Genomic DNA, 24679 nt, shown 5'->3' with positions numbered 1-24679 from the left:
TAAAAAAATAATTGTCAAAATCGCCCTAACGACATTTCCAAGGTAAATATTGTAATATACATGTCGGTAATGGCCGACAATTATGTCTCGCTAATGTCCATTCATCGTGATTTTAGTGCACGAAGTCTTGATATATTCAGAGTACTACAATATATCACGACACACCAGTTCCTGGTTTGACTGCAATCAACTCTATAATAGGTATAGGTAGTCCGTATTGTTTTTCTGCCTCTCGTAGGGATATTCTACGCTTTTTTCCCCCCTACCTATTCGCTGGTAGCTTAAGAGGCTATTCTAGCTATGCTACGGGTAGGTGAGCTTACGGACTCAAACTGAGAGAAATTGCTAACACTAGCCCTGGCAAGAGCGGTGCTTCGCAGATACTTCTGCGCGTAATGGACGTTTAGAGCGTTTATTCCTCGTTGAACAACTTGACGCGTTAAATAGGTCGTTGTACCCCCTTACATGGACACGGAACAGGTCTTAGGGACAAACGCCGCTGCCCGGGCAGAAGCTCCCTGCCATGAAAGGCAGAGGTGAGGCTGATGCTGGGAGGAATTGAGAGGGGGCTTTTCGTAGCATGACTGGCCGCATTGTACATCTATATATACTTATACTTAATTCGATTAGCCAGGGTTGACGCCTGGCAGAAACCCCCCAGCGCCGTGCTGTCTTTTTTTTATTGGTTAGAAGGGTGGACGAGCTCACAGCCCACTTGGTGTTAAGTGGTTACTGGAGCCCATAGACATCTACAACGTAAATGCGCCTCCCACCTTGAGATATAAGTTCTAAGGTCTCAAGTGTAGTTACAACGGCTGCTCCACCCTTCAAACCAAAACGCATTACTGCTTCACGGCAGAAATAGGCAGGGTGGTGGTACCTACCCGTGCGGACTCACAAGAGGTCCTGCCACCAGTAAAAATCGAATTAAAATAATTACGTTTGTTTATCCTTATGTTTGTCCTTCATACAAAATTTTGTCGGATTAGGATGAAATTTGTTATAGTTATTGTTGGCATTTAAAGTTTCCGGTAAACAGTCGACGTCGCACTAAACACGTCATTACGGATCCTCCCGATCCATTAACGATGCTTTTAGATACCCCAAACACCGGTCAGCGTTCTCATCGAACCCGTCGCTTGCGAGGAAGGCCTCGACGAGTAAATTAACCCTCAGACACAGCCCACTGAGTTTCTCGCCGGATCTTCTCAGTGGGTCGCGTTTCGGTTCTGATGGTAGATTCTGCGATGCACTGCTCTTGCCAGGGCCAGTGTTATCAACACTTCCAGTTTGAGCCCCGAGAGCTCACCTAAACGCTAGGGTGAAGCTGAAATAGCCTCTCAAGGCTATCAGCATAAGTAGGAAAAAAGTTTCCGTCATAGTACGATCAACGTCCGGCAGATGGCGTGCGTCTAGTTTGTACAGATGTGTGTATTTCACACGTACTATATGAGGCCGTCAGCGCAAAAGTGGCCTAAGCTTACCATAGTTGAGGCAATTACTGGCATTACTGGTGGTAGGACCTCTTGTGAGTCCGCACGGGTAGGTACCACCGCTCCGCCTATTTCTGCCGTGAAGCAGTAATGCGTTTCGGTTTGAAGGGTGGGGCAGCCGTTGTGACTATACTGAGACCTTAGAACTATATCTCAAGGTGTGTGGCGCATTTACGTTGTAGATGTCTATGGGCTCCAGTAACCACTTAACATCAGGTGGGCTGTGAGCTCGTCCACACATCTAAGCAATAAAAAAAAAAAAAAAAATTAGCTTTGAATTTTCATCAATTTGAACTTGAGTAGACAAAAAAACAATACGCTCAAAAATAATGTTTACAAAGCTATTTATTATTATACTAGCTGACCCGGCAGACTTCGTAGTGCCTCAATCGATAAATAAAAGACCTAAACTTTTGTATAAAATAAACTTAAAACAAACAAAAGGAATCCGCCCGGCTGGGGGACGGGGGGGACGACGACACATGAAAGGAAAAACAAAATTGTTATTTTTATTTAATTCCGAGCATTTTCATATTTATCTACCTTTTAAACCTTCTCTGGACCTTCACAAACAATTCAAGACCAAAATTAGCTAAATCGGTCCAGCCGCTATCGTGTTTTAGCGAGACTAACGAACAGCGATTCATTTTTATATATATAGATTATGGGTGAAACTATGGATAAGCCGGTTTCGCATCCAAATTTATTATATTTGAGTCGTCTATTATCAAAGGTGGCAATCTGTGCATTTGGACAAAAAAAATTTATTGATATGTCAATACAGATTTATTTGAATATAATCGTCTCCTTCAAAGAATACGGTTCAAAACCCGCATTAAATAAAGGTTAATAGTTAACCTCTTATTTATCTAAGATGTCGTTCCGAAGAGTTTTGTGATTGCCAATGGAATACAAAGTCAATAATTCGTTTTTCTGATTTACCAATCATTGTCCAAAAGTCAGATTGCCGCCTTTGATAATAGTCGACTCATTTTAAGTAAATTCCAATATACGTCATATAAGCTTGAACATAAAAAGTTGTGGGTTAGGCCACTTTTGCGCTGATGTCCTCATATAAGGTAGGTAGCGATAGTTTAAAGTCAAGCGCAGCCGGATTTCTCTAGCGCAGTGATTCTCAACCACTGTTCCGCGGCACTTTTGTGTGCCGCCAAATTTCAAAAGTGTGCCGCCAAATTTTTCGAATATATAATAATGTTAATATTATTAAATGATATCATTTTAAAAGAAAAATATTTTAAACATGAATATATATATTTAAATCCACAAAAAAAAATTATAGTATATTTTAGTTTATTTCGTATATTAAAATTTTTTGATAAACTATTTATGCAGTGTGTTGTAATAAGTAAATAATTATTTTTATCTTTTTTTTTTTTGTGTGCCGCCAAATTTTGAAATCGTTAAATATGTGCCGTATATGTAACAAAAAAAAAGGTTGAGAATCACTGCTCTAGCGAATTGATAAACAAACGACTTCAGATAATAAATGAAAATCAACTTTTATCATACTTACATAACATACCTTTGAAAAAAAAAATATACAAATCTTTATTCCTCATATGTATGTTATAATAATAACTAGAGGTCCCGCAGTAGTCGAAATTCGACTATAATTAATTGAAATTGTAAGTTTGTACACTATTATGATTGTATTTTATATTTCTATAATCACAAATTTCGCCAAGACTACACTATAAAAAAATATTAACAAAGACAAACAATATTTAATCTATTCTCAATTTGACCACAGACGCCAAGAACAAAAGTTTGACAATAAATAGTATGCATGCGTGTGTGCGTCAAATACATGGTATATAGTGTGTGTAATGTTTTCTTTATTGATTTGATGTATCTTTTAGGCATTATTTAAAAAAAATATTAGCATTGTGCACTTCTTCTCTATATTCTCTATAAGTGTGGAAAATTTCATACTCCTCCGTCCGCGCAATTTTCGTAAAAAGGGATACAAAGTTTTTGCTTCACGTATTAATGTATAGATTACGCGAACACAAGCTACTTATGCGGTGTGTTTGTGTGTTTCGCGCGTTTTTATTGTTTGTTATTTAAAAACCAAATTTAGCATAACGTGTTAAAACGTTTTTTTTTCAAAGCGTACAGATGAACGTTGCTAATTATTGGCACGTGTTATTGACGTGCCGGAAATTCTTGATTCGCACGAGCCCTATTTGTTTCTTTCCTACCTAAGCTGATAGCTTTGAGAGGCTATATCAGCGTAACCTAACAAGTAGGTGATCTGATCTCGCGGGCTCTAACATAACGTTGGACGTTGGACGATGCTAACACTAGCCCTAGCCCTAGCAAGGGCTTTATAGGGTTATATCTATATAACGGGAACTTTGAGCTTATATCATTTCCATGCGATCGACTTGAAGAATTCTCAAACGCGTCAAGAACCGATGAGGATATAATATATTTTTTTGCGTATATTGGTTGGACGAGCTCACAGCCCACCTGGCGTTAAGTTGTTACTGGAGCCCATTGACATCTACAAAGTGCCCCACCCACATTGAGACATAAGTTCTAAGGTCTCAGTATAGTCACAACCGATGTCGAACCGAAACGCATTACTGCTTCACGGCAGAAACAGGCGGGGCGATGGTACCTACCCGTGCGGACTCACAAGAGGTCCTACCAGTAATTACCAGTAATTACGCAAATTAAATTAAATAAAATAAAAAATTTAGCTCTAATAACCTGACCGGATAGTATACTTTGTGTAATTAATTCGGTTAGCCTTTTAAACGTCATTTTTAATTAAAAATTTATTTTCAAATTGACCGCATTCGACGTAACAATGGAGTCGTTTCGTTTTGATTTGCATACGAAATGTCCGTTTTGAATTGTTACTCTGTATTTTCGTCTCATGATCTTTGACCCTGAGCAGGTTGCGATGCAAACTAGGAAAGTTAATGAAGAATTTAGTTGCTGGCTATAAGCGGCCTTTTTTTCCCTACCTATTCTAGTAAGGGGTTAGTCTAGATTCGCCGAGCTAGTAGGTGAGCTCACGGGTCTCTAACCTGACGACGTTGCTAACACGAACCCTAGCAAGAGCCGTGCTACGCAGAATCTACCACCGGATCGGAAACGCGACCCACTGAGAAGATCCGGCGAGAAAGTCAGTGGACTGTGTTTAAGGGTTAGTTTACTCGCCGAGCCCTTCGTCGCAAGCGACGGGTTCGACGAGAACGATGACCGGTGCTTGTGGTACCTAAAAGCGCCGTTAGTAGATCGGGAGGATCCGTAATGACGTGTTTAGGGCAGATCTCTCTGGAAACGCGCTGCCTGTAAACGCAACGGTTCTGGGTAGTCTGGATGAACTTTGCCCCGGTGGCGGGCGGAGTGTTAGTAAAAACGAGATGACGGCATCATCTCGAACAATACAAATACTTTGAAGGTTAAATGTGCATCGTGTCGTAAGCTACCGACAGATTCAGATGAAATATTGGAAAATTAAAAAAAAAAATAGAAAATAAATTTTAATAAATTTGAATTAAAAATAGTGTAAGAAAAAACGATTTTATTGTAAAAAAAAGCGTAGGGCGCATGGTATCAGTAGTTTAAATATTTTGTGAACAGATATGAGTAGATAGATGGGTTATTTTGAAAATATCCTGAAAAGCATCCCACGCTTTTTCTTACACTATTTTTAATTCAAATTTATCAAAATTTATTTCGTGAGGTATTTGTTCTGTAAATATGCCGCGAATATGAGTATGGGAAAGCGAGCTCACAAAGGATCTTCGGTTGGATACCTACATATTGGAATCCTTTTTTGAAGTGAAACTTCTTTAGTAGGGCGGGGTAGCCGTTGTAACTATACTTGAGACCTTAGAACTTATATCTCAAGGTGGGTGGCGCATTTACGTTGTGGATGTCTATGGGCTCCAGTAACCACTTGACACCAGGTGGGCTGTGAGCTCGTCCACCCATCTAAGCAATAAAAAAATAAAAAAAGAATCGTTGTGATTTCAAACTCGATGAAACGAAAAAATAAGTCCATAGAGACACAAACACATAAATGTATAAGATTCAGCCGGCGAGAGAACGAGATAGGACACATTAGACGTGAAGTTAAAATATCAATTCACAGAGGGCGCTACCTCATACTATAAAAGATGATTTACAATTATTTACTAATCACAAAATTTTACATATCGACTCTTGAAAGGCAAACGTGACTAAGCGACAATAACTGCTTTGTACATAAATGATAGGCAATAACCATATTCGATGCGCAAAAAATATATATTGCTAGGTCTATTAAAATCATTTCAATCCTACAGCTAGATTCGTTAAAATAGATTTTGTTTTCAGGTATTTCAACTTTAAATTAGTCTACTGTAAAGTTCACGCATTGTCGCTCAGTCATGTTTGCCTTTCAAGGGTCGATATACATACTTAGACATTTAGGATAATTGTTTAGTGAATTGCACATATGTTTTTTTTTTTTCAATGTGTATGTACTTACCTACTGATTAGATCAAATAGATAGATAGATAGATGGGTAGGCAGCGGCTTGGCTCTGCCCCTGGCATTGCTGAAGTCCATGGGCGACGGTAACCACTCACCATCAGGTGGGCTGTATGCTCGTCTGCCTGCTCGGGCAATAAAAATAAATAAATAAAAAAAAGCATCCGGCAACATAGAAACTACTATTTACGTAATACGTTTTTGTAGGAAACTGATTTTGTTTGTATTTTATAACTAGCGACCCGCCCTCGCTTCGCTTCGGAAACATTAATTTTTATTATTGATATCCGAGTCCTGCGATGTTACCCGCGGTTATTGTCGTACCGCGGGTGACGCCGCGGGGCGAAGCTAGTCTAAAAAAGTAGCCTAAGTTACTCATTATATCATCAGCTATCTATCAGTGAAAATCTCGTCAAATTCGGTGCAGCCGTTCCAGAGATTAGCCGGAACAAACAGACAGACTATTGTACTGGTGGTAGGAACTCTTGTGAGTCCGCGCGGGTAGGTACCACCACCCTGCCTATTTCTGCCGTGAAGTAGTAATGCGTTTCGGTTTGAAGTATGAAGGGTGGGGCAGCCTTTGTAACTATACTGAGACCTTAGAACTCATGTCTTAAGGTGGGTGGCGCATTTACGTTGTAGATGTCTATGGGATCCAGTAACCACTTAACACCAGGTGGGCTGCGAACTCGTCCACCCATCTAAGCAATAAAAAAAAACATACAGACACAGAAAAATTGTAAATATGTTATTTTGGTGTATGTACCGTATATATTATTATATTCATATTATGCATGTAGTAAAAAACGGTTATTTCAATACTACAAACAGACACTCCAATTTTATTTATATGTATGTATAGATAAATATTTGGTTGTCAATTGTCAGATTTTGTCTCTTATGGTCGTTGCACTTTGAACGTCTTGTTTTGTCTTTTTTTTTGGTAAGTGCGAAAATCTGTATGGTTAAGGATAAATTATATTAATGTCTCGATTATATGAGTCTACTAGCTGTACTCGTCCGCTTCGCTGGGCATTTAAAATGAACATTATTATTTATTGTCACTATTATTAGAGAGTCCAACACTCATATAAATATTAGCCTATCCATGAAGTACATGTATTTTCTACATGGATACCAAGTTTCAAGTCAATCGGATGCGTGGTTCAATAGTTATAACGGAACATCCGTAAAAACCACTGTAGATTTATATATTTGTATAGATTATGAGGAGCCCATTGTGCAATTTTTCAAACGGGAACACGCGATTTTTGCTAAAAGTTAGGCCGAGTAGTGACACCTCAATGCTTATCATTAATAGTTATAAATATTTTGATAATATCCTGAATAAAATCATTTTTCCTTACACTATTTTTAATTGAAATTTATTAAAATTAATTTTCCATTTTTTTTGTTGGAATTTCTACAAAAGCTTATTTTTTAGTTTTTTTTTAAACTATTAAGCATTTGTATTTCAGTTTTTAGTTGAATTGCGATATTTTCAATTTTTCAAAAATTTTATCTAGATCATTCGGTAACTTATCCGAGAAATAGGTGATCGGCGCACCTAGTGATTTCCCTTTTTTGTTGAATTGTCATCGGTCCTTAAATCGGCTTTACGCCAAATTTCGAGTTAATCCGATGTTTTGAAGGGGGTCAAAATCATGTTCAAAGATTCCGTTACATACTAACATACATACGTCTGAAGCTAATAAAAGCGTCTTAATAAATATATATTACTGGGAACCAATCGCGCACGATCATCCGCTCCCAAATTACGATTCCCTGTGTTACGGGTACTAGAAACTGACGTACATGCTTATAATCGTTTAAATATATATGTATATAGATAAAAAACACCCAAACGAAGAGCAAACAAAATCTGTTCATCACACGAAAGGTTGCCCGATGTGGGAATCGAACCAACGACCCTCGGCGCTAAAGTCAAAGCTGCTAATTAATTCCACCGCCGAGATAGATAAATTATTAATAGTATTAAATAATGCACAATCGCTAACATTTCACCGCGGACTTACTGTGTTTCCTTGCAAAAAAAACAAATATTTATCTATAATTATTAGGCGAGATAAGCCTGTCCATTATCAGTATTTTATGGGACACTTGTTATCGTTGGCAGCACACGTCGGCCTAAAGATAAGCTGACGAATGTATTGCTTGTAGCGGATTTAGTCTAACCCATAGAGACAGGTCACTGAGTTTCTCGCCGGATCTTCTCAGTGGGTCGCGATCCGGTGGTAGATTCAGCGAAACTCTGCTCTAGCTAGGGCCAGTGTTAGCAATTCTTGGGCCAGGTTGAGCCCGTGAGCTCACCAACCGGTCCCCGAGTAGCTGGATAAGCCCCTTAGCCTTACCAACGATCATGGTAGGGTAATTAAAAAAAACTAGTGGCCCCGCAGTAGTCGAAATTCGACTATAATCAATTGAAATTATAAGTTTCAACATTATTATGGTTCTATTGTTACAGATTTCGCCAAGACTACACTATAGACAAATACTCGTAATATTAAAGATAAACAATATTAACCTATTCTCAATTTGATCACAGACTTTAAGCAATAACAAAAGTTTGACAATAAACAAAGAGTATATTATATATGTGTGTGTGTCAAATACACGGTAGCGTGTGTAATGTTTTCTTTATTGATTTAACGTATTTTTTAATAAATAATTTGAAAAAAAATTAGTATTCTGCACTTCTTCTCGACATTTCCTATAAGTGTGGAAAATTTCATACTCTTGCGTCCGCGCAATTTTCGTAAAAAGAGGTACAAAGTTTTTGCTTCACGTATTAATATTAAAAAAAATACCGTTGAATTTTCGTCGCCACATTGTCCTAATGAGTACTCATTTTTTTTGTTGGTTCTCAAACAAGCCCTTCTTAATGACAAGGAAACATTTACAAATGACCCGAAGATATTAGGACATGAAGACATTAATGTTGTTTGGAAACTATAGAACTGTGATAGTTGAACCGGTCATTGAATTAATCGAAATTATTTAGTTTTTTTTTTTTAAATTAAAATTAAATATAAACGTACTGGTGGTACCACCGCCCTGCCTATTTCTGCCGTGAAGCAGTAATGCGTTTCGGTTTGAATGGTGGGGCAGCCGTTGTAACTATACTTGAGAGCTTAGAGCTTATATCTCAAGGTGAGCGGCGCATTTACGTCGTAGATGTCTATGGGCTCCGGTAACCACTTAACACCAGGTGGGCTGTGAGTTCGTCCACCCACCCATATCTATCTATCTATCTATCTATATATATAAAAATGAATTGTTGTTCGTTAGTCTCGCTAAAACTCGAGAACGGCTGGACCGATTTGGCTATTTTTGGTCTTGAATTATTTGTGGAAGTCCAGAGAAGGTTTAAAAGGTAGATAAATATGAAATTGCTCGGAATTAAATAAAAATAACAATTTTGTTTTTCCTTTCATGTGTCCCCCGTCGCCGCGTCGGACGCATTCCTTTTGTTTGTTTTAAGTTTATTTTATACAAAAGTTTAGGTCTTTTATTAAATTTATCGATTGAGGCACTACGAAGTCTGCCGGGTCAGCTAGTAAACAATAAAAGTGTTACTAAACAGAAACGAATTTGTTCTAGATGCGTCTTCATCGTTGTGAGGGCTGCCTAGCGGCGTGCGGCAGAGAACGCCGCGCCGCCCTCTCTTCAACCCCTAGACCCCTCATCAGGTAAACCACTTGATAGAATTATTAATTGGCTCCATCCAGTCAAAACCATAATCCTTTAACCATAATTACTTAGCGTGGTATGGACATGTGATGCGTAGAGAGAAGATCCATGTGACTAGGAGATGTACGGAAATGGTAGTGCAAGGTAGAGGGGGAAGAGGTCGACCGAAGAAGACATGGATGGAGTGTGTGAATGACGATAAGAGAGAGAGAGGAGTGAGTGTTGAGATGACGGCTGATAGAAGAGAATGGAAGAGAAAAATTAACTGTGCCGACCCCACCTAGTGGGATAAGGTGGAGAAAATCCTTTTGTCATTTAGTAACTTTAAGGAAGTAGGCATCGTTGGCGACGGATCTTGCGTCATACGTGGTTAGTAAGTCCACCTTTTTTTTACCATCTATTCTAGTAACCTCGAGGGGTTATTCTGGATTCTCCGAACTAGTAGGTGTGCTCATAGGGCTCAAACCTGACAACGTTGCTAACACGACCCACTGAGAAGATCCGCCATTTCCGGTCCGGTGGTAGATTCTGCCAATCACTGCTCTTACTAGGACCAGTGATAGCAACACCTCAGGTTTGAGCCCCGTGAGCTCACCCACACGCTAGGGTAACGCTGATATAGCCTCTCAAGATAGCCTTGAGCATAGGTAGGAATGGAAAAAAAACCCTGTAAATGCTTAAACAGTTCTCTGCGCCAAACACCATCTCTTTCCCTCGACAGGACTAAGCTATTGAAACGAGCGAGACGTAATCCGTACTCGCCTCCGCACGCAACGACAAAGGAACACTTCCCAGCCAAGATGGCGGAGTCCGCACCGCCCACGCCGCCCGACAATAACGCCCCACGTAAGTGCTCTCATTAAAATTAAACCGTACTATCTTAACTGACTTCTAGAAAAATCGAGGGGGTTCTTAATTCTATAGTGTGTTTGATGTGAGTTTTTTAAAGTTCTCGATAGCGTAAAAGTTAACTCAAATTTGTATGGAGTTGGAACGCTTGCCTTCGTTTGCCGCTAGGGGCGCTGTTCCAATTCCATGCAAATTGAGTTAACTTTTACGCTATCGAGAACGTTAAAAAACTCACACTTAGCACACTGAATGAGAGAAGCCTAGGATCGCTAGCCTTACTGGTGGCAGGACCTCTTGAGAGTCCGCGGGGCAGCCGTTGTAACTATACTTGAGACCTTAGAACTTATATCTCAAGGTGGGTGGCGCATTTACGTTGTAGATGTCTATGGGCTCCAGTACCACTTAACACCAGGTGGGCTGTGAGCTCGTCCACCCATCCAAGCAATAAAACAAAAAGAAATCGCGCTCAGTGGCTTGCGATCGAAGAGGCCTATGGAAATTTATTCAAACAACCATTTTTTTAACATATGTTTTTAAACATATCGAGGGGGGGTTTGTGTGTGACGTCACACCTAGGTTTTTAGTTGAGCCCATCTTTTTGATCCTCTTTGATTTATTGGAAAACTAGTGCTTCTCTTGTGGCCTTCGTGTGGTAAATTGTACCAAGAACCCGGTCATTAGTTTTTGGGCTATCCTTAATGATGCATATTTAATTTACTTCGATTATATTAATGATGTTCTCATTTCACTTTTAAAATTTTGTTTTTGTTATAATCTTTGTATTCATAATGTTAGAGCTAAGATTGGCCGAGCTCTCGGTCTATCGACAAAATTTTGGTCGTTGTTTGGATCGCAGCTTTCTAAACTAACTCCTAGTCTTTATGACTCTTAGACTTTGCGACTCTTAGAATTTGTGACTCCTAGACTTTGCAACTCCTAGACTTTACAACTCCTAGACTTTACAACTCCTAGACTTTGCAGCTCCTAGACTTTGCAACTCCTAGACTTTACAACTACTAGACTTTACAACTCCTAGACCTTGCAGCTCCTAGCTTTGCTGCCTAAAGCTGTCTGTTAATATTACGAACAAATAAAGTCATCTGAACACGCTTCCCAGCGATGCCCTGGTTCGGCATGGACATTGGGGGCACGCTGACGAAACTGGTCTATTTCGAGCCCCGCGAGACGAACAGACGCGAACTCGACAAGGAGACCGAAGTCCTGAAGAATATCAGGAGATACTTGACGAGGAACTCGGCTTACGGGAAGACCGGGAGAAGGGACGTTCATCTGCAGGTAATAATGGTGGGATTACTGGTGGGACGCTTTGGGCCCATTAGGAAAATTAAAAAAAGTTTTCATTTCTATAATGGCCGGTTCTCCCCTCTCCTAATAGATGGAGAACGTAACGATAAGAGGCCGCAGGGGCACGCTGCACTTCATAAGGTTCCCGACTTCGGAGGTGGGAGCTTTCCTCCAGCTGGCCCGCTCTAAGGGCATGGCGGATCTGGTGAACACAATCTACGCGACAGGGGGGGGCGCGTACAAGTTCGAGGAGGACTTCATTAAGGTATAAACTATGTATAAAATATAATTTATTTTAACTAGCTTAATCCTTGTCAAAATCTTCATAGATTGTCAATAGTTTTAAATTTTTTTAAAGGATTTTGTGGCCTGGTAACTAAGACCTTTGGTCATGTTTTATTTTAATTTTAACGAAAACTTTTTTCTATGGAAATTGATATTATCAATGAAATGAAATCAAATCAAATCAAATGAAATGAGATGACATGCGATGAAATATAATCTCAGTGAAATGATGGTCATTTACTGAGATTTTTTCTGTGGACTTTTTGGAGGATCTCGATAAGTTACGTTCAGTGGCTTTGTTTCATTTTGCCTTTTATTACGCCTTGCTTATCTTTTAACCGTCTTCGCCGTCTTCCTTTTTTCTGTCATTATCTTTTTCCTTTCATACCGTTTTCTCTCTCACTATACCGTAGTGACTATACTGAGACCTTAGACTCATATCTCAAGGTGGGTGGCGGCATTTACGTTGTAGATTCTGAAATATAATATTAAAAAAATATATATCTAATATAAAAAAAAAAGACATGCCCGCTGAGTTTCTTGCCAATTCTTCTCAGGACGGAGGCTAGTTTTTGTGAATTGGCAGTAGTTTCTTTTTGACGTTCAACAAGTATGTACTTTCATTTATGTTGAATAATTTTTTTTGATTTCATTTGAGATGTCTATGGGCTCCGGCAACCACTTAACACCAGATGGGCTGTGAGCTTGTCCACCCATCTCTCCTATTCCACTCTTCCACACTTTTTTCACACGTTCCGTTCTTACCAATCCCATATATATATAAATTACAATTAAACCCGAATTCATTTGTAAATTCAGGAGGTGAATATGCGTCTCTCAAAGATGGACGAACTAGACGCTCTGATCGCGGGCGTTTTGTACGTGGACTCTATGAATCCGAGGGAGTGCTACTATTGGGCGCCGCCAGACGAGCAGCCCGTGCACCAGCTGCCCAGCGACACGGTGAGTCGCACACGCAACCAACTAGATGGCGTTACTGTTGTGCTTAGTACCGTCCTTTGACGAGAGATGGCGCTGATCGTGGTTTTTTTTTTTAGCGTGACATTTTCTTATTACAAGTATAACGTAAATGCCGTCACTCACAACGGCTGCCCCACCCTTCGAACCGAAACGCATTACTGCTTCACGGCAGAAACGGGCAGGGGGGTGGTACCTACCCGTGCGGACTCACAAGAGCTCCTACCACCAGTAATTACGCAAATTATAATTTTGCGGGTTTGATTTTTATTACACGACGTTATTCCTTCACCGTGGAAGTCAATCGTGAACATTTGTTGAGTACGTATTTCATTAGAAAAATTGGTACCCGCCTGCGGGATTTGAACACCGGTGCATCGCTAGATACGAATGCACCGGACGTCTTATCCTTTAGACCGCGACGATTCAAACCGACTTCAATTGAGGAACCTCTTCCTTTGTTTTTGAAGTTCGTCAAAATACAGTTTTGGTTTTTTTTGTTACTTTCCCAGCCTCCTTACTTGGAAGCCGCCCTTAGTCAATACGTTCGCAAGCCCTACGACTTCTCCTGTCCCTACCCGTTCCTGTTGGTGAACATCGGCAGCGGAGTGTCCCTGCTTGTGGTCAACGGACCGGACAACTACTACAGAGTCAGCGGGACCAGGTACGTCCTCCATGTCATGATGATACGTAGAGCCTCGTGGTCTAATGTCGGTAGGGGGTCTCGTGGTCCGCAAGGGTAGACAAATAGACCCATATGTCGCTTGGTATGGTAAAGTGGTCAACGGAACCTGTTGGCAGCAATGGGTGCCATGGTTACCGGAGCCCATAGACATCTGCAACGTAAATGCCGCCACCTATCCTGAAATATGAGTTGTAAGGCCTCAGTTTTACCAGTAGAACGGCTGCCCCGCCCTTTAAACCGAAACGCATTATTGCTTCACGGCAGAAACAGGCAGGACGGTGGTATCTACCCGTGCGGCCTCACAAGACGTCCTTGATAATGTCGTGGGCAAGATTCGGGCATCCGCCAAATATCTTATGTTTTTTATTTTTTATTGCCCTTGTAGGCAGACGAGTATACGGTCCACCTGATGGTGAATGGTTACCGTCGCCCATGGCCATCAGCAATGCCAGGGGCAGAGCCAAGTCGCTGCCTACCTGCTACCTACTGTTCTATGATGGCTGTCCGTCACAATGTCATTCCTTCGTGGTGGAAGTCGTCCGCGTGCATCATGCGTCTCATGAATTACTGGTGGTGGGACCTCTTGTGAGTCCGCACGGGTAGGTACCACCACCCTGCCTATTTCTGCCGTGAAGCAGTAATGCGTTTCAGCTTGAAAGGTTTGAAGGGCGGGGCAGCCGTTGTAACTATACTGAGACCTAAGAACTTATATCTCAAGGTGGATGGCGCATTTACGTTGTAGATGTCTATGGGCTCCAGTTACCACTTAATACTAGGTGGGCTGTGAGCTCGTCCACCCTACTAAGCAATAAAAAAAAAGTTGATGGCACCGCCTCGCCTTGCTTGCAGTCTCGGCGGGGGGACGTTCCTGGGGCTGTGCTGTCTGCTGACCGGCTGCAGCAGCTTCGAGGAGGCGATATCTCTGGCGGCGTCCGGGGACAACACCACCGTGGACAAGCTGGTGCGCGACATATACGGCGGGGACTACGCGCGCTTCGGCTTGCCCGGGGACCTGGTGGCCAGCAGGTAACGGCACGCCTCGCGGTCTAAACGATAAGACGTCCGGTGCATTCGTATGTAGCGATGCACCGGTGTTCGAATCCCGCAGGCGGGTACCAATTTTTCTAATGAAATACGTACTTAACAAATGTTCACGATTGACTTCCGCGATGAAGGAATAATATCGTGTAATAAAAATGAAACCCGCAAAATTGTAATTTACGTAATTACTGCTGGTAGGAAGGAGCTCTTGCGAGTCCGCGCCTGCCTATTTCTGCCGTGAAGCAGTAATGCGTTTCGGTTTGAAGGGTTGGGCAGCCGTTGTAACTATACTGAGATCTTAGAACTTATGTCTCCAGGTGGGTGGCGCATTTACGTTGTAGATGTCTATGGGCCCCAATAACCACTTAACATCAGGTGGACTGTGAGCTCGTCCACTCATCTAAGCAATAAAAAAAAGGACTCATGTGGTGTTGTCGATGTCCAAGAGCGTCAGCGACCCCGCGTCATCGTTAATAATAATATGACTTTTAAATCATTTTTGATTATTTTTTTTCAGCTTCGGGCAGATGTGCTCCGCGGACCGAAGGGCCAAGGTGTCGAGGGAGGACCTGGCGCGGGCCACGCTGGTCACCATCACCAACAACATCGGCTCGATAGCGAGGCTGTGCGCTTGCAACGAGCGCGTCGAGAGGGTGAGTGGTAGCTATATCGCGTCGCGGTGTGACGTCATACGTGGTCATCACGTCGGATCCAAACGCTTTTAGGTACCTCAAGCACCGGTCATCGTTCTCGTCGAACCCGTCGCTTGTGACGAAGGGCTCGACTAGTAAATTAACCCACAAACACAGCCCACTGAGTGGGTCGCGTTTCCGATCCGGTGGTAGATTCAGCGAAGCACTGCTCTTGCCAGGGCCAGTGTTGGCAAATTCTTTCAAATCGAATCTATCAACTACCAGTCAGTGATTATCTAAAATAGCTTAGGCTACCAATGAATAGGTAAAAAAAACTAAGTGTTTCAATTGGGCCGTGGACGATTTATATGCGTTTCATTCGTAATTCGTTTAGTCATTTTCGTATGTTCGAAGCAACATACAGACTATTTTATTAACTTCAAGTTCGATTTTGTAAATATCAAATTCAATTTCCGTGTGAAAGTCAGAATTTTATAATAATATATATAATAATTTTAAAATTTAACAAACCTGAAAACAAAAATAAAAAATAAGAAAATGTAAAAAATATTACAACTCAACTGAATGTCTTCAATTTGAAGCTTATAAAATTGAATTTGCAAATACATTATTTTCAAAACAGATATACTGTTAAGAGCTGGGGTTCGGGATAAATAAATGTTCCACCAAAGTACAACTAAAAACTGTATTTGCACTTAGAACACTTTAAAACATTAACAAACACTTTAAATTTCTCAATTCGCTTCAGCTGATCCGTTCGCTGCTTTGCTTCGAGTAGATCCGATTACTGACTGACTGCGTGTCATCTCTGCAACGCTTTTATAGTCGATACGACATCCCTAGAATTATCGAGAATATTCCACACATTTCGAGTATTGTGTTTCTGATATCTGACAATAGATGGCGTTGTACTTATCGAGCGTTCTAGGTGCTACTAGATCCTCCGATATTCGTTCGGCTATTCGGTGATAGATGGCGTTGCTCTTACCGGTGTAACAATACTAATTCAAAAATTATTTTGTAGGTTGTATTTTGCGGTAACTTCCTACGAGTGAATCCGTTGTCGATGAAGCTTTTGTCGTACGCCATGTCCTACTGGTCGAGGGGAGCTTTGAAAGCACTGTTCTTGGAGCACGAGGGGTGAGTTTCCGAAGCGTGCGTGGCTTGATTGGCGAGACGATGTAACGAGAGATCCGAATTCACATTTCTTAATTAATCATTTAGCTGATAAGGTTAGCTTTAACAGTAGGCAGTGGCTTGGCTCTGCCCTTGACATTGCTGTAGTCCATGGGCGACGGTAACCACTCACCATCAGGTGAGCCGTATGCTCTTCTACCTATTAGGGCAATAAAATAATAAAAACAGTTTCTAGTGGAAATGAGACGTTTCTTTGAGATAAAAGGAAGCCTAATGTCACTCTTCTATGTCAAAAAAATAATAACATATATAAATGCATGCACGCAAATTCCGTAAGACTCTTAAATGAATTTTAGGCGGTAAGAAACCCAGAAAAAGGGGCGGAGCTCTTAGTCACCGACTGAGCTCTCGTTATAGTGGTTTTTAAGTAGGTGAAAAAATGGGGGCGAATAAAAAGTAATTTATTCTCAAAGTGGGCAGTAGATTAATGAGTTTGGGAGCCCCTGTTCTAAACAGATCTAATTTTTAAGCGATTTTATGATCTGGTAACTAAGACCTTTAGGTCAAGTCTTATATTAATTTTAATGAAAACTTTTTATATGAAAGATGATATTATGAAATGAAATGAAGTTGATTAATATGAAACATGGCATGAAATGAGATGTTATGGGATGAAATATAATCTCAGTAAAATGGTGGTCATTTACCGAGTCTTTTTCAGTGGAGGAGGATCCCGAGAAGTTACGTTCAGCGGCTTTGTTTCATTTTCCCACATTCGTGCACTTTCACAGATATTAAACAGTTAATAAATTACCATTACTACACAGTTAAACCTGAAGAAACACTAAATAGACAAAATAAAACAAATTACACAACTTCACTCCTCGCGTTTCCCGCCAAAAATTAAAAACAGATCTAATGACGCTTGTTTCCAGCTACTTTGGGGCCGTCGGCTGTCTCCTGCACCTCGACGCTGAGAACCACAAGAAGCTGCGGAACCGCACGCCACCGACGGGCGACGCCGCGCACGCAGACAGGTGAACCTGAACTGACAGCTGTCAACTTGACGCACGTCAAAACCGACGTTTTTTGACATTTGGGTTATTATTTTAATGATTATCGTTATGTACTACATATTATTATTATTATTATTTTCCATTAATTTTAATTATGGTTGTGGCGTTCGTTGTCGTCGCCGTCGGGGACGCGAGACGGTCTGGGTGTTTGAAGTGCTCTCAAAATTTGTAAAGATAATGATAGGTCTTTTTTTTGGTGTTTAAATATAATTCGGGTAAAAAAACAAACAAAGAATATTTTTCTCCTACCTACGCCGAAAGTTTGGTTTTCGTCCCGCTGTACAGGGAAGAAAGTGTAACTTTTCTCCCTGGGTACAAGTGCGCATGCGCATTAAGTGTCTACGTCTGCTCTCATGGACCTAAAATTCTCCGCCATTGTTGTGCTCGGGTAATTTGCAATATTGTGTTTAGTGTAAAAGTGAAATAAACAAAAGGCAATAAAATTTAATAGTGAAGTATTAAACAAAGATGAGTTCATCAGAAAGTTCTTATTTAATTAGTAGTAGTTTATTTAAAAATATATGAGTGTGGGGAGCTTCGCCCCCCCCTATCCCCACAGGGGCTTCCGGCCCATTACTCCACGAACTTTCGGCTTGGTAGGAGAAAAAATAGTATGTGCACCACGGGAAAAAAGTTGGACATTTCCTCCCACGTGTAAAATTGGACAAACGTGTGGAGGAAATGTCCAACTTTTCTCCCTTGGTGCACAATGTACTATTTTCTTGCTATAAGATTGCAATAGAAGCTTTAGTTTTAACAAGAAAAGGAATTTAGTCATGTCTCGTGCGCTCTTGCGACGTTAGCTGCGAGTGCGAGCGTGACGGAAGTCGACTATGAAACGAAAGAAAGAAACTTGCCAAGAACGATTGTATTGAACAAATTATATTAATTGTTGTTTAGTGTAGCTAAAGTCCGAATTGTTCTCAAAAATGATTAAATGTTGGCTGCGAGTGTAATACATGGAAAGTACCAACTTTTTTAAATGTAACTAAATTGCGTTTCTAACTCCATCTGTCGGTCGGGGGGCGTACTATAAGAGAAAGCTTCTCTTTGATAGGAGAGTAGTAGTATCTTATACATGACTTTAGTTGTAACGATGCTTGTCTTTCAATGAATATAATATAATATAAATACAATAAATACTGAATATCTGTATATAAAATGTCAACGGATAAATACAAGAGTCGTTCGCGGACTAGGAAAACTATGGAGCATTCGTAAACCATCAAAATAATAAAATGTAAAAGTTTGTTTTACAATAATATTAGTTCCTGATTTTAATCATTTTTGAAATTTGAATTCTGTATATAGAATAAAGTTTACAGGGTAAACTGCACTATTATTGACACACCTAGCTGTGGTGTATTCTTTGATGGCGAAAAAATCAATCAAATATTTATATAATTTTTTAGTGATTCATTTTTTTTTTGTTAGGCTATCCATTTAGATTGACTAAAGGAACGTAAGGCATACAGCCTATATATTTTACTAATAGAACGAAGCTATTTTGTATGTTATACAAACTATGGAAATGGAATTTCATTGAGGCAAACAAAAAAAGTGGCAAAAATACTGAAACTCAATTAGAATTTTCCGAAGAAATCAAAATATTAAAAACATCTATACAGGAAAGAATAATGGATTAAAGAAATAAAAAAATATAAATTAGTTTTCAGTATCATAAGGATTCACACGATATTCGAGTTGCCATTGTGTAAAGTTTTGCTACCAGCAAACAAAATTAAAAAATAAATAAAATTAAACCCCTTTGATATTTTATATGAGTGTGCTAGTAATAGTCCGGCTTACCCTACACGGAAAAAAGAAATTAAAAAAATTAGCCTAATGACTGATACATGTGTTATTATAAATATAACAAATAAATGTATGTAGAAAAATATTTACGAGTCGTTGATTGAATTTAATAGTGACGAGAGAAAAGCGTTATGTATAGTATAGATAATGGTAATATTTTAAAACATCAGAGGCAAAGGGATATAATTGTTTTGTGTAAAAATTATAGAGGTTTATGGAATTTTTGTTTTTGGCTCCGTTTTTACTGGTGATAGGAGTTCATGTGAGTCCACACGGATAGGTACCACCACCCTGCCTATTTCTGCCGTGAAGCAGTAATGCCGTTTCGGTTCTAAGGGCGGGGCAGCCGTTGTAACTATACTGAGACCTTAGAACTTATATCTCAAGGTGGGTGGCGCATTTACGTTGTAGATGTCTATGGGCTCCAGTAACCACTTAACACCAGGTGGGTCGTGAGCTCGTCCACCCATCTAAGCAATAAAAAAAAGCCTAAAACAAAACGAGTGCGAGAACTTCTCGTTGCTACTCTAGGGAAAAGCTTAAAGCATTTTCCAATTGAGCTTTTCCTTTTTTCAATCGCTTTTATTGAATTTAACCAATGACTAGAAAATTTGACATTCAAATTTCGCTGTTGTTTCAATTTGTTTGATGTTAATATCAGAAATGTTTATATAGATTCGTTGGGCGTATATAAAATGTTTTACAGATAAATATTTAAAATTATGAAGCAAAATATTGTTGTTACGGTGCTTGCGTGAATATTCTATCGATTTTCTACCATTTTGGGTGAATATTCTATCGATTTTCTACCATTTTGGTAGTATTTCTGTTTTGTTGGTTGTTGTTGTTGTTCACGATTTGAATTGACTGAACTAATCGACAGTTGTTTATGACAATGACAATTGATTCTCGAACGTGTACGTACATAATTATGTCTCTTATTTACGCACATAATTCTGCATCACATTTTCAACTTGTATAAGTCGATCACAGTATATAAAAGTTTCAGTCAATCAATTTTTATTAATTTCGAATGTTCTTATTTGAAATCCGTATTTGGTTACTTGTATCTGTTTAAACTGTCGACGTTATTATTAGTTTAAAATGAAATATGTGAAAATCCTAAACCGTACAAATATATAAAGAACACTCTACGCTTATTTAATACGATAAATGGTTTTGGTTATTACGTACTAATACTACTGTTGGGGTAAAATTGGGAATGCACTGATCTATGTATTAATGGGGAAGCACTGCTCTTGCTAGGGCTAGTGTTAGCAAATTGACTAAATTAGAGCCCCGTGAGCTCACCTATTCGTTGGGTTACGCTGGCTTAAGACCTCAAGATTACCAGCATATGTTTTTTTTTGTTGGTCAGTAGGAAATCGCTGGAGTTCCGCCCTCCACTGGGGTTGGAGGGTGGGGAATGTCGGAGTCGAACCGACTAAAACCTCCTGTCGCATGACCCGAACCTCGCATGAGACAGAACTCGTGAAAAGGCAAAGGGGGAAAGTGAAGCGCTTAGTGCGGAGCACATTTCTCCCATCACCCTCCCCCTCAACCAGCATAGGTAGGTAAAAAATATATTTTTTCTCCTACCGACGCCGAAAGTTCGGTTTTCCTCCCGCTGTACAGGGAAGAAAGTGTAACTTTTCCTCCCTGGGTACTGACAAGTGCGCATGCGCCTTAGTGTCTACGTCTGCTCTCACGCACCTAAAATTCTCTGCCATTGTTGTGCTCGGGTAATTTGCAATATTGTGTTTAGTATAAAAGTGAAATAAACAAAAGGCAATAAAATTTAATAGTGAAGTATACACGCGGCAGGAAATGTCCTACTTTTCTCCATTAGTGCACAATGTACTATATTTTTTCGTAGAATGGGCCGATGTTTTTATTATTTATTGACATATGGTGGGTAGTCGTGCAAAGAAATTGCGCAGCATGAATGTGTGACAGTTGCGAAACATCTTCACTCTTCCTAAGTCAGACAACGCATGTGCTCTCAATGACACCTCGACTCTGCCGAAGCGCTCCACCCGAAGTAACCTGATGCTTGACGAGTGGTTGTGGCCCGCGTCCACTAGATGGCGCGCTTTCGCTTTGTTTGTCGTGTCCGGATGCGACTTAAATATGAAGACACGAGTGGATAATTTTTTTTTGTTAAAGGATTTTATGACCACCAGGTCATAAAACTTAAGACCTTTAGGTCATGTCTTATTTAACTTTATATTCTTATTTTTATGAAAAATGGTAATATGGAATGAAATGAAATGAAGATGATTAATTTGAGACATTAATCGACTGGGATGAAATTATATGAAATGAGATGAGATGATATGGGATGAAATATAATCTTAGTAAAATGGTGGTATTTGCTGAGATTTTTTTCAGTGGACTTTTTGGGAGGATCCCGAGTAGTTACGTCCAGCGGCTTTGTTTCATTTTCCCACATTTGTGCACACTCATAGATACTAAACAGTTAATAATCCACCGTTATTACACATTTAAACCTGAAGAAACACTAAATAGAGAAATAAAACAAATCACACAACTTCTCTCCTTGCGTTCCCGCCAAAAAGTCCTGAGTGGATTAGATTAGTTATAGATAAGCAACTCAGGCACTCAACAAAAATGTTTACGGGTGTCAGCCACTAGATGGCTTCGCTTCGATTAGTTTCTCATTCCTCTTGTAGATGGCAGTGACATATTAACTATCCTATACTTTATTTTTAATGAAGGATTTGGTAAATTTTCAGAAACCACCAATTGATAAAATTTAATCAATTTGTCTATAACAAATAAAGACTTGTATGATTTATTAATTTTTTATCTTCTGTGTTAATTTATACAATAATTAAATGCCTTAGCTTTAACAAAATATAAGTTTAGGGGTACCCGCTTACAAGATGTCGCTAGTTTCCATATAGAAAAAATATTTCTTAAAGTATCGCAGTTTTAGGGCTTCTGACATTATAAGGTGTTATGTGCCTGTATAAACCATATTAGACCTTAAAACTCGGGATTTAAAGGCTATTTTTAGAAATTGCATGCAATGAAGGAGTTTTATGTACGAAGAAAAAGTACAATTAAAGTTTGTTGCCCGTTTTGTCAAAATTAACAATAGTATCATATCCCCTTCATCCACTCATGTCTTCATATATTTATGGGTCGTATTTGGTAAGTTCTTGTGCGATCGTTTCGCGGGAAATACATTTTCAATAGGGGCTTTTCGTTATCCGTATTAGTGAGATGGTTGTGGTAGTTTATTGGTGGTAGGACGTGTTGTGAGGCCGCGCGGGTGGGTACCACCACCCTGCCTATTTCTGCCGTGAAGCAGTAACGCGTTTCGGTTTGAAGGGTGGGGCAGCCGTTGTACTGTTAAAAGTGAGACATTACAACTCGTGTTTCAAGGTGGGTGGCGGCATTTACATTGTTGATGTATATAATATCAGGTGGACAGTGAGATCGTTCACTTATTGACGCATTAAAAAAAAAGATGGCTGTATAATTATGTATGTGATTGATTGAAAATTTAATGTCTCCAAATGAGTAAGTAGTCGCATTCACATATCGAAGGGTGGAAAGCTATTTTTTTTAAGCGACATTTATCTTTGTAATTATAGGTTTATTCGGTATTAGCATCAACGGTTCGATGTTTTTAATTGAACTTCTTCTTTTTTTTCCTAACTATGCTGATAGCCTTGAGAGGCTATTTCAGCTTCTCCTCGACGTGTAGGTGAGCTCACGGGGCTCAAACCGGGAGTTTTTCTAACACTGGCCCTAGCAAGAGCCGTGCTTCGTAGAATCTACCACCGGATTGGAAACGCGACCCACTGAGAAGATCCGGCGAGAAACTCAGTGGGCTGTGTCTGTGGGTTAATTTACTCGTCGAGCCCTTCGTCGCAAGCGACGAGTTAGCGCGAGCAGTGACCGGTGCTTGAGGTACCTAAAAGCACCGTTAATGGATCGGTAGGATCCGAAATGACGTGTTTTGGGCGACGTCGACAACTTCAATTAAGTTTACTGCCTTTGAAAAATAGCTGAAGTTTTTTTGTGTTATGATATTTTCTCAAAATCTATATACGTAAAATTGAATTGCTGTTCGTTAGTCTCGCTAAAACTCGAGAACGGCTGGACCGATTTGGCTAATTTTGGTCTTGAATTATTTGTCGAAGTCCAGAAAAGGTTTAAAAGGTAGATAAATATGAAAATGCTTGGAATTAAATAAAAATAACAATTTTGTTTTTCCTTTGATGTGTCCCCCGTCGGACGGATTCCTTTTGTTTGTTTTAAGTGTATTTTATACAAAAGTTTAGGTCTTTTATTTATCGATTGAGGCACTACGAAGTCTGCCGGGTCAGCTAGTTTTAAATATATCTCCAGTAAATTTACAAAAATGTCGCTTACACCAAACACTTCACTTTCCCCCCTTTGCCTTGTCATGAGTTCTGTCTCATGCGAGGTTTGGACGTTGGTTGTTGAGCGACAGGAGGTTTTAGTCAGTTCGACTCTGACATACCCCGCCCAGTATCCCCAGAAAAGGGCGGAAGCCGGCGATTTCCTTCTGACCAAAAAAAAAAAAAAACACCAAACAGCCTTTGACGCATCGATATTATGTGACAGTTGTCTTGTCTCAATTTGGTACGCACGTGCGAATAAATATATTCTTAAGTAATTTAACTTTTTGTTCTGCATAATGTATGTGTTATAATATCAGGGTTACTATTATTATTAATAACTATTATAATTAGATTTTTTTTTGTTTATTTATATCTTTTTTTTATTTTTTTTCGGTGAATTGTATGTACGGAATTAATTGCGATTAACGTGATTATTGCACAACGGCTGATATATATTTTTTTGTATTAATTTAGAAATATATGAGAAAAAAATTATTTTGGTTTCATTTTTCATTGCCCACTTTCTTAACTGAATGTCGTTGTGTGATCTCTACTGTTAGCGGGAAATAGCCCTCAAAAATAAATAATCACACTATTTTATAAACACTTATAATGTTTTGATGGTGTACAGTATATTATCATATATTATTAACAAGAAATGGAGAAAACAAAGCCAGCCACTAGGACATACTAATTATATTTGATTACGAAGATATTATTTTAATACGCTTTTATTAGC

The 24679-nt window shown here is 39.6% G+C and overlaps 1 protein-coding gene across 4 annotated transcripts in view; it reads left to right on the top strand.

Annotated features, from left to right (window-relative positions):
* Positions 1-24435, top strand: part of LOC101746479 (pantothenate kinase 3) — a 63543-nt gene extending 39108 nt beyond the window's left edge. For all 4 annotated transcript variants that reach the window (XM_038019722.2, XM_062675892.1, XM_062675893.1 and 1 more), the window contains 10 exons: positions 9627-9715; positions 10438-10562; positions 11683-11861; positions 11962-12135; positions 12975-13118; positions 13646-13797; positions 14668-14844; positions 15377-15512; positions 16537-16652; positions 17585-24435. In XM_038019722.2, the coding sequence (XP_037875650.1) occupies positions 9627-9715; positions 10438-10562; positions 11683-11861; positions 11962-12135; positions 12975-13118; positions 13646-13797; positions 14668-14844; positions 15377-15512; positions 16537-16652; positions 17585-17690 (1398 nt within the window). In that variant the 3' untranslated portion in view covers positions 17691-24435. The remainder of the gene's footprint in view (positions 1-9626; positions 9716-10437; positions 10563-11682; positions 11862-11961; positions 12136-12974; positions 13119-13645; positions 13798-14667; positions 14845-15376; positions 15513-16536; positions 16653-17584) is intronic.
* Positions 24436-24679: the final 244 nt, after the last annotated feature.

This window comes from Bombyx mori, chromosome 24 (assembly GCF_030269925.1).
Source record: "Bombyx mori chromosome 24, ASM3026992v2".
Lineage (NCBI taxonomy): Eukaryota > Metazoa > Arthropoda > Insecta > Lepidoptera > Bombycidae > Bombyx > Bombyx mori.
This window is presented reverse-complemented; position numbering and strand designations above follow the sequence as displayed.